General features: G+C 41.3%; 1 protein-coding gene across 1 annotated transcript in view; it reads left to right on the top strand.

The window, feature by feature from the left end:
• Positions 1-1,131: 1,131 nt before the first annotated feature.
• Positions 1,132-14,520, top strand: part of LOC309382321 (cation channel sperm-associated auxiliary subunit beta-like) — a gene marked incomplete at its 3' end in the record, with an annotated part of 67,173 nt that continues 53,784 nt past the window's right edge. Inside the window, exons 1-6 of the mRNA XM_081971829.1 lie at positions 1,132-1,246; positions 2,824-2,893; positions 3,431-3,526; positions 3,983-4,129; positions 10,032-10,124; positions 14,123-14,241. Of these exons, the coding sequence (XP_081827955.1) occupies positions 1,238-1,246; positions 2,824-2,893; positions 3,431-3,526; positions 3,983-4,129; positions 10,032-10,124; positions 14,123-14,241 (534 nt within the window). The remainder of the gene's footprint in view (positions 1,247-2,823; positions 2,894-3,430; positions 3,527-3,982; positions 4,130-10,031; positions 10,125-14,122; positions 14,242-14,520) is intronic.

Raw genomic sequence — 14,520 nt, 5'->3', positions numbered from 1 at the left:
ATCTTGGTATATTTTATGATGAAGGATGTTTAAACAATTATAGTCAAATGAAAATGGAGGTATGATGATGGTAACATGTATAAATATCTGAGTTAAAATATTTGAGTTAATATGAATTATGTTTTTGACTGTGGAAGAGATGCACATAAGCCTTTTTGTAAACAACTGATACACTTTCTACAGTATGTAAAGAAGGATGTGTTGGATGTGTTTTGAAAATTTAAAAAAACATTAAAAAAGAATCACAAATTGGGGGCATGTAAGCATGTATATAAAGATAATGATTAGAATAGCTGGGAATTGTAACCAGGTCTACAGCTCAACCAAAATTAGGTTGGGGGGGGGGGTGTTAGAAGCACAATGACTATATATGTATACTTTTCTGTTATATCACCTTTTTTATTAAAAAGGAGGAGAAAAATTAAATATGTATATTGAAAAAGAATTATAAATACCATCAACATAAAAAGGAGCTTGCCCAGAAGCTGAAATACACCAAGTAAATGAGATGAAGAGTGGGAAGTAGAGGAGAAAGGGAAGGGAAGAAGAGAGGGATAGGAGAGAAGGTAAGGGGGGAAGAGGAAGAGAGAAATGAGCAGTGGTAAGGGGAGGGAGGAGAAGGAGAGAGGAAGGGGAAGTTGAGAAGAGAAGGATGACAGAGGAAAGAAAGAAGGTAGGGAGGGGGAGGAGAGAGGGAGAAGGAAGTGATGGCCAAAGTACAAATATGGTGTATGGAGAGCAGAAGAGCCAATAATTGGTTCTTGGGAGTTGTTGGTTAGATGAATTGATGTAAACATTTAATAATTCAATATGATGTTTGCTATGTAATAGTATACATGTGATTATATGTTATGAAAATGGAAAAATAATAATAAAGATATAGATTGAATCTATTTAGCTATATCACAGAAGCAGCAAGTTGGAAGGTGTTTTTGTAGGAATTAGGAATTTTTGTGTGTGTGGGTGCGTGCAGACATGTTTGTATTGGCATATTATTTAACATTTTAAATATGTTCAGTGCTATGGTTGGACAATATGACTTTGTGTATAACTTTTTTCCTTCTTTTTTTTTGGTGTGCATCTCATCTCAAAGAATATCCTCTGCCATTTGTATAATATTAATGAAGAGGATAACAAGGAGAACAGAAGAAAAAACCTACTGCTCTATTCTTCAGTAGGTCTTGCTCCCAGCATACAGATCTTCAATAGCACCTACTCAAGAGTCTTCTTCTTCGAAATGACTCTGGTAAATAAAATGACTGGGGAAGGTAAATTGTTCCATGGGAAAGAAAGTGCAAGGTTAGATTCCTTTCCTGATATACAATGGCAGAGTTGGAAGGGACCTTGGAGGTCTTCGTGTCCAATCCCCTGCCGAGGCAGGAAATCCTATACCATTCCAGACAAATGGCTATCCAACATCTTCTTAAAGACTTCCAGTGATATCTTCAGTTAGACTCAAGTGGCAAATGACTGAAAGATGTAGAGAGAGAGATTTTCAGTAGTATGAGGCAACAATAGATTAAATATTGAAATAGTCCTATCCGGTGTACAGCAGCATCTTGTCTTTCTATTATTTTGTAGCAGAAGCCAGCAATCTTTTCAGATGATGGGCATCATTATCTGATTGTACATGTTAAAGCAGGTGCTACAAAAATATACAACATTTCTAAAATGTTTTTTTTCCTAAAACTTCTTTTAAAGCCTTAAAAATTTTTTGCAGTTGTGCAAAAATAGTGATTTTAGAAGCCTTGGGTCCTTTATATACCCCTAACATTGTATAGGATTTGGCAATCTCATGGAATTTCCACCATTTATTTTAAACAAGTTATCTTACTTTTTAATTTACTTTTGGTTTCCTTTAAGAGGGTCATATGTGCCATGATTCCTGCAAGAATGGGACTACCAGATATTACAGTGCTTAGAAGATTTGAATAAAAAAATTGTGAGGAAAAAATTGAGATTTACAAGATTGCTCAGGCTGAAAGTGGAATGTATTGCAGTTGAACCGAGAAGGCATATTTTGATCTCTGTACTTGATAATATTAAATCTCAAGCAAATACACATACAACATATCTGCAGACATACAGTATGTGTCTGTGTACATGTGGCATTCATGATGATTGATACTACTTTCAGGATCAGATCTCAGTTATCAGTTACTGTGAATTACAGCAAGAGATGATTTGGTCCATTTATGGGCCTCGATAACCAACTCTTTGGTACAATTTGCATTAATCTGAATTAAAATGTTTACTTTACTTATGTCTTATATGTTTATGCTGTCCATCTCCCCTATAAGCTGACTTAAATTAAAATGTTCATTTTTGAAGAGGCATAAACATTCTGTTATTTTAGTTTGATATTCCTACAATACATACTCATTTATTTTCTTGGCCAGAAGTGGAGTGCCACTGTTTTATTCCAGTATACAGTATATACTGTATCTACACCTAGTTTACATTTAGTCTATAAATTTTGGGTTTCTTTGTAGTCTTCCATCCGAATACTAATCATTGACCTCGTGTAGTTATTGCAAGATATAAATATAAATAAGAAAAATGCTTTACTTCTGTTTTTGATTTTTCCCAAGGAGCTCATAGCCTATTCAAGAGTAGTTTTCTCCCCTCCTATGCATCAAGCAGTAAATTTGGTTAAAAGATTGACTCATGCAGGCTAAGCTAGTAAATTTGGCTGAGAAGAGAACCAAATCTAAACCAACCATACCATACAATACTAAATGCATATTAAAATTATGATCTATAAATGACTATAGCTTTTTAAACTTTAAGTCTGAAAGTCTTTTTCTGACATAATTTCTAAAGGGAAAAGGAGATGAAGAAGTGGATACATGGTCTATTGATATCCCTAGAGAAATGATTACATATAATACAGGTGAGAGATTGTTATCAGCCACGGTGGATGGCACTGTGGAGTGCAGTACTGTGGGCTACTTCGGCTGACTGCCGGTTGCCTGCAATTTGGCAATTCAAATCTCCCCAGAATTGACTCGGCCTTCCATCTGAGGTGAGTAAAATTAGGACCCAGGTTGTTGGAGGCAAAACGCTGACTCTGTAAACCGCTTAGAGAGGGCTGTGAAGCACTGTGAAGCGGTATATAAATCTAAGTGCTATAATAGTATGTTTCTTCTAATGGGATTATTGCTGCTTCCTTAGTTTAATTTGCACCAATGATCCAGTAGTGTGTCATGTTAACCATAAACAATATAAAATGATAAATATAAATGTATATATGAATATAAATAAGAAAATGACATGAACCCCCAAATATGAAAGCATACTCATTATTGAAAAGTAAACTGAATAACTCCACTGAATATGCCTGAGTGTATCGTATATTAAAGAAAGATGTTAATATTACACTTAGATGTTCATAGGAATTATACTCATTTTCTATTTCCTGTTTGACTAGATATTGCTCCAGTAGAGGAATGGTTTGTAAAATTCAATATGCATCATGGGTTAGGTATGTTCACCACTGAAGGAACATTATTGGATATGATGCGAGGTAAGTTATAGCTACAGTTCAGGGAAATTACTAGTAGTAGCTACATACAGTTCAAAGCTTTCTGAAGGTGTTCAGATATTAAATGATGGTCATCTGATTGGCTAAGACACTGCGGCCACGAGGAGAGATTTGTTTGTTGACAGCTGAGATAGATTTTCAAGTGACTTTTATTACTGGAATTTAGGATAAATAAATCCAAATCAAATATGAAGGACAGATAGCAATTCTTTGTTTATTTAATGGCATTGTTCTCCAGGAAGTATTAGAATTTAGATACTAACTAGATACATAGTATTTAGGATTGGGCTCATAATAATGGGCTGTAAATATATTTTCAATGATTTTAACAATCAAAATCTGTATTTTCATTCTGTATCTGTATTTTATAGTAAAGTTACAAAACTGTGCAGAATACACATTTCTTACATATTCACCTCACTGTCTTATATTTTACAGAGCCAATTCTTCAGTGGCTTCATATAATGGGTACCATCATAGATATTTTTGAAACAATGTCTGAGATAAAAGATATGGAAATGACAAAGAGTCCTTGTGCAAGTGATGTAGCAATGATTGGTGTGATTTATAAAAAGAAAGATTTTGGTAAGTGCAGCATCTTGTAACTGCATATTATTTGATGAGTGTTACATAGCTACAACCACCAACGATGATAGGTTTGCTATCCAACAAGGTTACCTGATATATGTGTACTCGGAAGCAAATGCTACTACATGTCCCTATTCATACAGATAGTCCTCGACTTATGACCACAAATACAAAATTTATGTTGCTGAGGCAGTTGTTAAGTGAATTTTGCCCCATTTACAACTTTTCTTGCCACAGTTGTTGAATCACTGCAGTTGTTGAGTTAGTAACATGGCTATAAAGTGTTACTTTGCAACTTCCCCCTTGACTTATTCTTGTCAGAAGGTGGCAAAGATTATTACATATCCTGGGATACTGCAACCATTATAAATATGAGTCAGTTGTCAAGCATCTGAATTTTGATCACATGAGCATGGGGATGTTGCAACAGTCGTAAGTGTGAAAAATGGTCGTAAGCCACTTTTTTCAGTTCTGTTATAACTTTGAACAGTCACTAAATGAACTGTTGTAAATCAAGGACTATCTGTAATTACTTAGGAATAAGTCACAGTGAGCTCAGTGGGTTTAATTTTTCAATAAATAAGTGAACTCATAACAGACTTTGTCTTTTAAGCCTGTAAAGGATTACACAATTATGTTTTACTTAAAATTGCAAGCTATTTTACTGAGGCCAGAGAAATATAAATGCTAGAATTAAGTAAATTTATTTCAAATTTACCACACATACCCAGAGACAAACAAAAGTGTAAGAAATTTGCCATCTTCCAAATTTGTCTTCTTATTGGTACTTCATCATCATATTTTCATTTTTTTTTCCAACAGAAGCTGAACAAGGAAAGAATCCTGTTGGGCAGGATTCTATGTTGGTAGTTGTAGGCGTTCTTTCTTCTCCATGAGGACATCCTTTTTAGGGGGAAGTAACCTCCCTCTGGGGAAAGGAGGGAAGATCCCAGTGCATGAGGCTTCTGAGTTGATTGACATTTGCCTTCCTACCTTTCTACTTAGCTATAATCTCCAAGAGGCAATTGGTTATAACCAGGGGTGGTATTCAGCCAGTTTGGATGGTTTGGGAGAACCAGATGCTAATTTTACATCTGGTTTGACGAACTGGTAGTTGCAAGGATTGGCTGGCCCACCCGCCCTGCCCCACTCCGCCCTGCCCCGCCCCACCTAGGAGTCTCCATGTGGCCCATTTTGGATGTCAGTTAAGTGCAGGGCCTGCACGAGGCTCTGGGAGGGCAAAAAATGGACCTCCCCGAAGTTCCGGGAGTTTGGAAACAGACCCATTTCTGGCTTCCAAAAGGCCTCCAGAGCCTGTGAGAGACTGTTCTTGCCCTCCCTGAGACTCAACAAAAGCCTCCGGAGCCTGGGGAGGTCAAAATATAGGCCTCCTGGAAGTTCCGGAATTCTGGAAATTTCTGGCCTCCGGAGGGCCTCTGGAGCCCGTGGGAGGCTTTTTTTCACTGTCTTGGAGGCTCGAGAAAAGCCTCCGGAGCCTGGGGAGGGTGGAAACGCCCCCCCACATACCATTGTGCAGGAGGCCAAGTAGGCCACGCCCACCATGGCCACGCTCACCCAGCACCAGGCAGAGAACTGGTTGATCAAATCTTTGAGTCCCACTCCTGGATTAATTTCAAGAACTGCTAAAATGATTAATCTTGTAACTAGTTCTAAAACAATTTGCATAACTTTCTTCTGCTGGTTGTCTCAAAGGTGCTTTTTTCCCCTCAAAAGGTAACTGGATTATGTTTTTTCTTTGAGGAAGAAGACATTCTGTTTTTCATCCAAGAAACGTCTTCAGTTATGGCTATCTGGGGCCGGGGTGGGGGCGGGTGGGGGGGGCGGGGGGAATGAAAGGATAGGTTCTGACAACTGTGCACAACTAATCCTTTCATCCCTCCACCACCACCAATGTTCCCTCTAATTTTTTTTCAGTGTGAGCAGAAAAGTATAGTGTTTGAGCGGCACATTTTCATGCCTGAGCAGCACCTGAATTTTTTTCACAGGTGTCACCTAAGACAACAACGAAATCAGTATTATTTGAAACTCAAAGTTATGTTTCTTCAAGGTACCCGCTTAATTAAAAGTGTTATATAGTATCACTTAACAACGCTCTTGCTTAGCAACCAAAATGTTGGGTCAGAAACTCTGGCATTGAAGCATGCAAGTCTTAAAGCTGTCAAGTTGCAAGATCCTGGCACCACTAACCCTTTAGAAAAAAAACGCAGTGGTCTTCAAACCTGACAGCTTGAAGACTTGTGGACTTCAATTCCCAGAATTCCTCCTCCAGTCATGTTGCGGCGACGTCATCTACATGGATCTGCTCCATCTTCGGTTTTTTTCACAGGGGGCAGGGCTGCTGCTGAAGATGCCGACGAGCCCCTGCCGCCACCAGAATAACAGCTGCCTCCTCCTCCTCCTCCTCCTCCAACAGCACCATCACATTTGCTGCCCGGCACTGCAGCTGAGGTGAAGCCGCCAAAGCTCCAGCTGGCGCCCCCCGCCCGTGGCAGCAGCAGCGGCGCATCCCCCTCCACTCGGAGCACGTGAGCTGGGCACTGCATTACCCCTGCTGCCTCCTCCTCCTCCTCCGTGCTTTTGAGAAGCCATGAGGCCTTTTCCCCCTGCTCCCGCCCCCTCCGCCGCCTTCCTACTGGCTCCTGCGGCCTCATGGCTCCTCAAAAGCACAGGAGAGGAGGAGGGGGCAGGGGTAATGCGAGGCTCAGCTCAGGTGCTCTGAACGGAGGGGGAGGCGCCACAGCCACGGGAGCTTTGGCGGCTTCACCTTGGCCGCAGTGTTGGGCAACAAATGTGGTGGTGCTGTTAGAGGAGGAGGAGGCGGCAGCAGATATTCCGGTAGCGGCAGGGGCTTTGGGGGTTTACTTTAGCCGCAGCGTCGGGCGCAAGCAGCTAGGATTGGCAGCCAACAAAGAACCTCCCCGGGCTTGCTTTGCTGAACTCAGTCGCCCCGCGTTCATCAAAACAAGTCCGGGGAGATCCTTTGCGGGCGGCCAGTTCTAGCCGTTTGCAAAGGACCTCCCCAGCCTCCCGCGCCTGTGACAGTAGAAATCACTGCGCGGCAGTTCAAAACTGCTGCGCGGTGTTTTCTTGCCACGTGCGTGGCCGCGCAGCCGTGCACCTTAGAGGGAACAGTGACCACCACCTAGCCAAAACAGATGAAATTTCTTTGATGCGAAGCAAAATCTCTTCTTTTTCCTCAAAAAACACAGTTATACTTTTTGGGGGGAGGAGGGAAGCACCTTTGAGACAACCAGGACCTGGATGACTGAGAATCTCCATACAAATATTTATTCTGTTGAGAAACATGTTGATTGGGGACACTTCCACATGGTCTTTGAGTTGATCTCTTTCTGGCTCAGCTGAATTGAATTCAGAATCTTGCACAAACAGTACATAAAACTCCACTGTAATCTGTTTAGCTACTCACCTCTACCTGCCACGTTTTCTTAAGTTTTCAGTCAGAACAAGAAATTCTGTTCACTTCCGGTTCCGGCGGCTACGGCGACAGGCAAGCCTTTGCCTGCTCCCGCTCTCCTGGTGGGCTTCCCCCGCTTCTGGGGGGGCACAGGACGCCCCGGAGAGGTGTCCTGCCGAGGGAACGGCTCGCGGAGGGTCCTGGCGTCGGCGGCGGCTGGCGGGGGCTTCTCCACTTCGTTCTAGGCACCGGGGAGCAGTCTCGGAGGGCGCCCGTGTGCGCGCGCCTCGCCCCATGCCGATCGGAGAACGCGCTATTGAACGAAGCAGCGGCAATGTGGTGAGAGGCTTCCCTTCTCCATTCCCTCTATCTTGAATTTATGGACTTTTCAGCATCTTTCTAAAAAAAAAAGTTAAACTTTCAGACTTTTGCTAGAGGTGCGGCTAGAGGGAGGGGGATTTCCCCCCCTCCCTTGGACAAGCGGCTTGAGAAGATTTTGCTTTCGCCCTCAGGGGAAGGAGGAGGGGGGAGAGCCAACTAATGATGCCTCACCCTCATAAAAGTGACTTTCATTGGACTTAGCTCCAGAATCTATGGGTGAACTGAGAACTTTCTGAACTTTTAAAACTTTATTATGCCTCTGAGCCCAAAGCTGGCAGGGCAAGATGGCACACTTCCGTTGTCTTCATGAACTGTGAAACCTGACTCCACCTTTAAAATTCAGGCTTCCGGTCTTTGTCTCCGAGTCACCCAGAGGAATCTCTTGTGGATTGTTCTTTTCTGAACTCTTTGGGGAAAAAATTTTCATCTATTGCTAGACTGACTAAAGAAATCCCCATCTGTTTGGATCCTCTGCCTTCTGGATTCGCCTGCCTGCTCTACTTCTCCAGCTGCCCAGTCTCTATTTTGACTGATTTCCTTGCTTTAAAAACCATGTCTCCAAAAAGACCACCTCCTGGAAAGCCTGGATTTGCTACTTCTGCCCCAACGTCTGCAACGTCTAGCCCAGCTACACAGTCAAAGATAACAGAACTGATGCAACCCAAGACTACAGAGATAGACTTTCAACAAATGCTTCAACAAATTCTACAGGGCCAGGAGGAAATTAAGAAACAGTTAAGGGAAATGAAAGATGAAATTAAACAGAACCAAGCCCAAATCTTTAAGAACTCACAGAGACTGGACCTTGTGGAGGGTGGGGTGGCGGAGGCGAGGGGGGGGGTAGAGGCTTTACAGAAGGGGAACAAAGAACTTGACACCCAACAAATGAAAATAGAGTTTGAGAGAATGTCCTTTTATCTTAGATTTCAAAATGTAATAGAAGCAGATGGGGAAAACATAAGGGACATTATGACTAATATTCTAGCTGAATACATACACAAAGATAAACAGCAGATGGAATGGGAGATAGACCTAGCTTATAGAGTGAATTCAGCATATGCCAGAATACATAATGTACCCAGGGAGGTTCACATTAAATTCCTTAGGAAAACCACAAGAGATGAAATTCTGGGTGTGCAAAGGGGGCAAACATTGACATACTGTGACAGGGAGATAACCATTCTAAAGCAGATTCCCAAAAAAATTAGGGAAAAAAGGAAAAATTATTCGCAATTGGCGAATAAATTATACCAGAAGGGGGTGTGGTTTAGATGGTTGATGCCTGAAGGTATGCTGATATTCTGGGAGGAGACAAGAATCAGAATTAATACACCCATAGAGGCACAGGCCTTTATGGAAAAAAATAAAGCCAACCTAGAAAAAACAGAAGACACCACAACGGTCACGCAGGACACGGGAGGGGCCGGAGCTCTGCCAGCGGGGGGTGAAGGGGCAACACCAAGAAAGCTCAGATCACAAAAATAAATAAGAAAATCACAATGTTATAAACAGACCGAAAGTAAAAATGAATTTATAACTAGACTATATATTATAATTATATAAATTGATTGAAAATTATTCTTTCTAGAATTAAGATGCTGACTTTTTATGATTATGTATTAAGATTTGATATTTTGATGTAATCTAGGAGTTTGGAGGGAGGGGGCGTCCGCCGCATTTGCAACTGCCAAAATTTGTAATTCCACCTACCCTTTTCCACATAAATGTTTTTAAAAAAACCAATAAAACATTTTGAAAAAAAAAAAAAAAAGAAATTCTGTTGAACTCTTATTTTCTGCAAGCTCCTGAAGATGCAGAAGGGCTTCCAACTAGAGATGAGCTATGACTATAGTAAATGTTGCTCCTTTTGCAGTGTCATGTCTCCACCTATCATGTAAAATCCCAATATGAAAGAAATGCTTTATTTCTCTTCATTGATGGGGACCCCAAATCTGTTTCACCTCTGAAAATTCAAGATCACTTGTAGAAATGGGAAGCCTATAACACTGTACTATGTATTAATATCCAGATTTGTATATAATTCTGTTTTCATGTCTGTGTACTTTTTCTGGGGATTCATAGGACTAGTTATAGGACTCACCTACGATGGATTTACGTCCCCAGATGTAACTTGGCATAATTTAACAGATGAAATTTGTGTTCTCATGGATTACGGTAATATTTTCTTTTCAATTAGTATTTGTCTTTTTTCATTTGTAAATTTCTGTATTCCTAAATTTTATGACAGAAGCATAAGACTCATGTAGCCCTAAAAACTTTAACTATAGGCTTCAGAGTTCTCTCCCAGATTTATACCAATTATCATTTTGATAAGTCTGAAGGGAGAAAATATTAAATAATGTGATTGGACTGTAAACACACTATAACTTAACTATAGCTTAATTAGAATAAAAAGTAGGCTCAAGATAGAGAAGTATCTTGACAGACTTGAACATTGGGCCCTATCTAACAGAATGAAATTTAATGTAGAGAAAAGTAAGATGTTATACTTAGGCAGAAAAACCAAATGCACAGGTATAGAATAGGTGGTACCTGGTTCAACAGTAGTAACTGAAAGAGGGATCTTGGAGTTCTAGTGAACAATCACTTAAATATGAGCCAGCAGTGTGCTGCAGCTGCCAAAAAAGCCAATACAGTCCTTGGCTGCATTAATAGAGGGATAGAATCAAGATTAGATGAAGTGTTAATATCGCTTTATAATACCTTGGTAAGACCACACTTGCAATATTGTGTCCAGTTTTAGCAGCCACAATATTTAAAAAAATATTGAGACTCTAGTAAAGAGCAACAAAGATGATTAGGGGAGTGAAGACTAAAACATATGAAAATGGTTGCAGGAACTGGGTATGTCTAGTTTAATGAAAAGAAGGACGAGGGGTGACATGGTAGCAATGTTCTAATATGCTGCAAATAAGAGGGAGTAAATCTATTCATCCATTGCTTCCTGTCCTGAAGGCAGTACAAGAAACAAGGGATGGAAATTAATCAAGGAGAGAACCAACTAGAACTAAGGACAAATTTCCTAACCGTTAGAACAATTAATCAGTGGAACGACTTGCCTCTAGTGGTTATGGGTGTTCCAACACTGGAGGTTTTTAAGAAGAGATTGGACAACCATTTATCTGAAATGGTACAGGGTTTTCTGCTTGATCAGGGGGTTGGACTAGAACAACACCTTCATGGTTCCTTCCAAATCTGTTATTGTGTTATTAAATTCAGTTTTTCTTTCCTGGTCTGGTCTGATGCTTTTTGGAGAAAGGGCCTGAAAAAGTTGTATGCTCCATTCTTTAAGGCCTATTAGAATTCTGTATGGTAATTTTATGCTTTGGAGAGAAGATCCCGATGCATCTCTTCACTGACTCAGAATAATCGCTGTTCTTTTAATCCTAAAAGATAATGGCCAGTGCTCGTTCATTCTGAAGTCAGATAAGCAGTTGGAGTTCAGGGGGTTTCAATTAATGCCTCATAAGCAACTGGCTTTTCCCATGAATTGTCCTGATGATGTTTCAGTCATGGTTATTTAACTGCCAGGTCCAAGCTCAAGTGAGTTGATGCCCCTGTACATTCCCAAATCCTTTCCTCTATTTTGTACCATCCTCCTATCAATGCTCCTTTCTTCTTCTTCTTTTTTTTACAGAAATGCACCTAATTTGCAGTTTCCAGATTAAATATATGGGTTCAAATACATTCTGCATTTCTCTCAAAATTTCAAACCAGAAAGCAAAGTGTGCGATCACCAAACCGGTTGTTAAGCCGGTTGTAGCCCACCCCTAAAGACACTCCTGATAGGACTCAGAAAAGAAGTACCGTATTTTTCGCCCTATAGGACGCTCCGGAATACAAGACGCACCCAATTTTAAAGGAGGAAAATCTAGACAAAAAAGATTATGAACCAAATACTATAGTAAAATATTTTATATCAACTGTATAAAGTTAACAGCAGTTTAAGAACAATTTTATGTCAACCATGTAACATATTAAGAACTATCTTTACTCTCATTAACAGTCAGAGCAAGAAACAGCAAGAAATCCAGAAATGAAAGAACTGTCAATATTACCAATATGTTCTTCATTTCGCCTCGCTACTTATATTTCATCTGGTGCTCTCTTATCCAGCCATATTTCATCTAGTGGTCTCATAACCCCTCATATCTCATCTGGTGCTCTCTAACCCCCATATTTCATCTGGTGCTCTCTAACCCCCTCATATGCATCTGGTTTCAGTGAATGCTGCTGGAAAGGAGATTGTAAAAACTCATGAATGAAACTCATTTAACAATGCTCTTGCTTAGCAACCAAAGCTTTGGGCTCAATTGTGATCATAAGTTCTCTTCCTTTTTCTTTCTTTCTTTCTTTCTTTCTTTCTTTCTTTCTTTCTTTCTTTCTTTCTTTCTTTCTTTCTTTTTCTTCCTTCCTTCCTTCCTTCTTCCTTTCTTTCTTGTGTCTCTCTCTCCCTCTTTCTTTCTTTCCTTCCTTCCTTCCTTCCTTTCTTTCCTTCCTTCCTTTCTTGCGTCTCTCTCTCTCCAACGTTCTTTCTTTCTCTTTCTATCTTTGTCTCTCTCTCTCCCTTCCTTCCTTTCTCTCTTACTCTTTCTTTCTCACTCTCCCTCCCCCCTCACACACACATACGTACCTTCCAGTTGGCAAAAATTTCTGTTTTGCCAGCTGGGAGGCTGGCAAAGAAGCCTCATTTTCCCTGCCGCCCGTGGCACTTCACTTGCTGCAACTCGGACAATGGGGAGGTGGGCGTAGCGCTGTCCGGGTTGCAGCAAGAAGAAGGATCGGCTGCGGGAGTCCGGCAGAGCAGCGTGCGGAGCCCCGGGGAGACAGGCTCCATGCGCTGCTCTACCAGACTCCCGCAGCCGATCCTTCTTCTTTAGGGGTCAGCGGATGATCGGCAGACCAGCAGAGCAGCGCGCAGAGCCCGTCTCCCCGGGACTCCGTGCGGCTCTGCACGCTGCTCTGCCGGATTCCCGCAGCCGATCCTTCTTCTTTAGGGGTCAGCGGATGATCGGCAGACCGGCAGAGCAGCGCGCAGAGCCCGTCTCCCTGGGACTCCGCGCGGCTCTGCACGCTGCTCTGCCGGATTCCCGCAGCCGATCCTTCTTCTTTAGGGGTCAGCGGATGATCGGCAGACCGGCAGAGCAGCGTGCAGAGCCCGTCTCCCCGGGGCTCCGTGCGGCTCTGCACGCTGGTCTGCCGGATTCCCGCAGCCGATCCTTCTTCTTGCTGCAACCCGGACAGCGCTACTCCCACCTCCCCATTGTCCGAGTTGCAGCAAGTGAAGTGCCACGGGCGGCAGGGAAAACGAGGCTTCTTTGCCAGCCTCCCAGCTGGCAAAACAGAAATTTTTGCCAACTGGAAGGTACGTATGTGTGTGTGAGAGGGGGGGGGGAGAGTTAGAAAGAAAGAGTAAGAGAGAAAGGAAGGAAGGGAGAGAGAGAGACAAAGATAGAAAGAGAAAGAAAGCATGTTGGAGAGAGAGAAAAGGTCTTTGCTCCCTCTCTCTTGCAGCAAGCCCCGATGCAAAAAAACACCAAGGACTTGCGAGTGAGTGACAGGGGCGGAGCTTCCGGGTTCATTGACCAACCGCAGAAGCCCACCACTGCCCAGGTGGCTACATTTGGCCTATAAGACGCACCCAGATTTTCACCCTCTTTTTGGGAGTAAAAAAGTGCGTCTTATAGGGCGAAAAATACGGTATATAGATTATATTGAAGTTTTTAATCTTCAATAAAATTTTGCCAGGAAACAAATGTATTTGCTTTAGGTGTTTTGTTCTTGGTGTATACCTTGCTGTTGTTCATTTATCTGCCAGCTCCAACTACGCTGGTCTTTAATATATTAACCTAAATGTCCATTCTCCTTGTTGCATCATACAGTCCATCTAAAATCCATTGTAAATCATTCAAGTTCTCAGATAGCAACACAATATTTTCGGCATACGTGTAAATCTACACAAATCTTGACAAGCATTCCTTATGCTTATCTATCTATCTATATATCTATCTACCTACCTACCTACCTACTTCCTCAATCCTCAAATTTGGATGTTTGAAAAATATATATTATTTGCCTTATTGGTAGAAAATAATGTTAAAAGATATAAAGAAAAATAACCACTCTCCCATGAATCTTTTTCTTTTCTACAGATTGCTCTGGTCTTGCACTTGTGGATATCCTTCTAACAAATACACGTTTAATAATACTTACTACATTGGGTCTATTTGTCAGTGAAGATCTACGGTATCTTTCTAGTTACAAAATGAAAGTATGTGTTGAATATATCCTTCCCCTATGATATGGTGTAGTAAAGTTAACAAAGAACATACTGAAAAAAAAATGTTCAGAGAATGTTTGAAAACTGACATTTTAGACTTTTAGAAATCTTTTGATGGAAACTGAGAGGTGCCTTTAAGTCAAATCAAACTAAAGAAGTAGAACACAGAGTTAGAGGAAAAAGTTAGAAAAAGTGTAGTGAGGAATTGAAAGAGATTGATACATTATTTATTTTCATAGAAAGATATTCACAAACTATTTCACAGCTACT

The sequence above is a fragment of the Natrix helvetica genome (genome assembly GCF_964273705.1).
Source record: "Natrix helvetica genome assembly, contig: HAP1_SCAFFOLD_190, whole genome shotgun sequence".
In the NCBI taxonomy this organism is placed as follows: domain Eukaryota; kingdom Metazoa; phylum Chordata; class Lepidosauria; order Squamata; family Natricidae; genus Natrix; species Natrix helvetica.
Note: the sequence above shows the minus strand (reverse complement) of the source record. Positions and strands in the feature narration are given on the sequence as shown.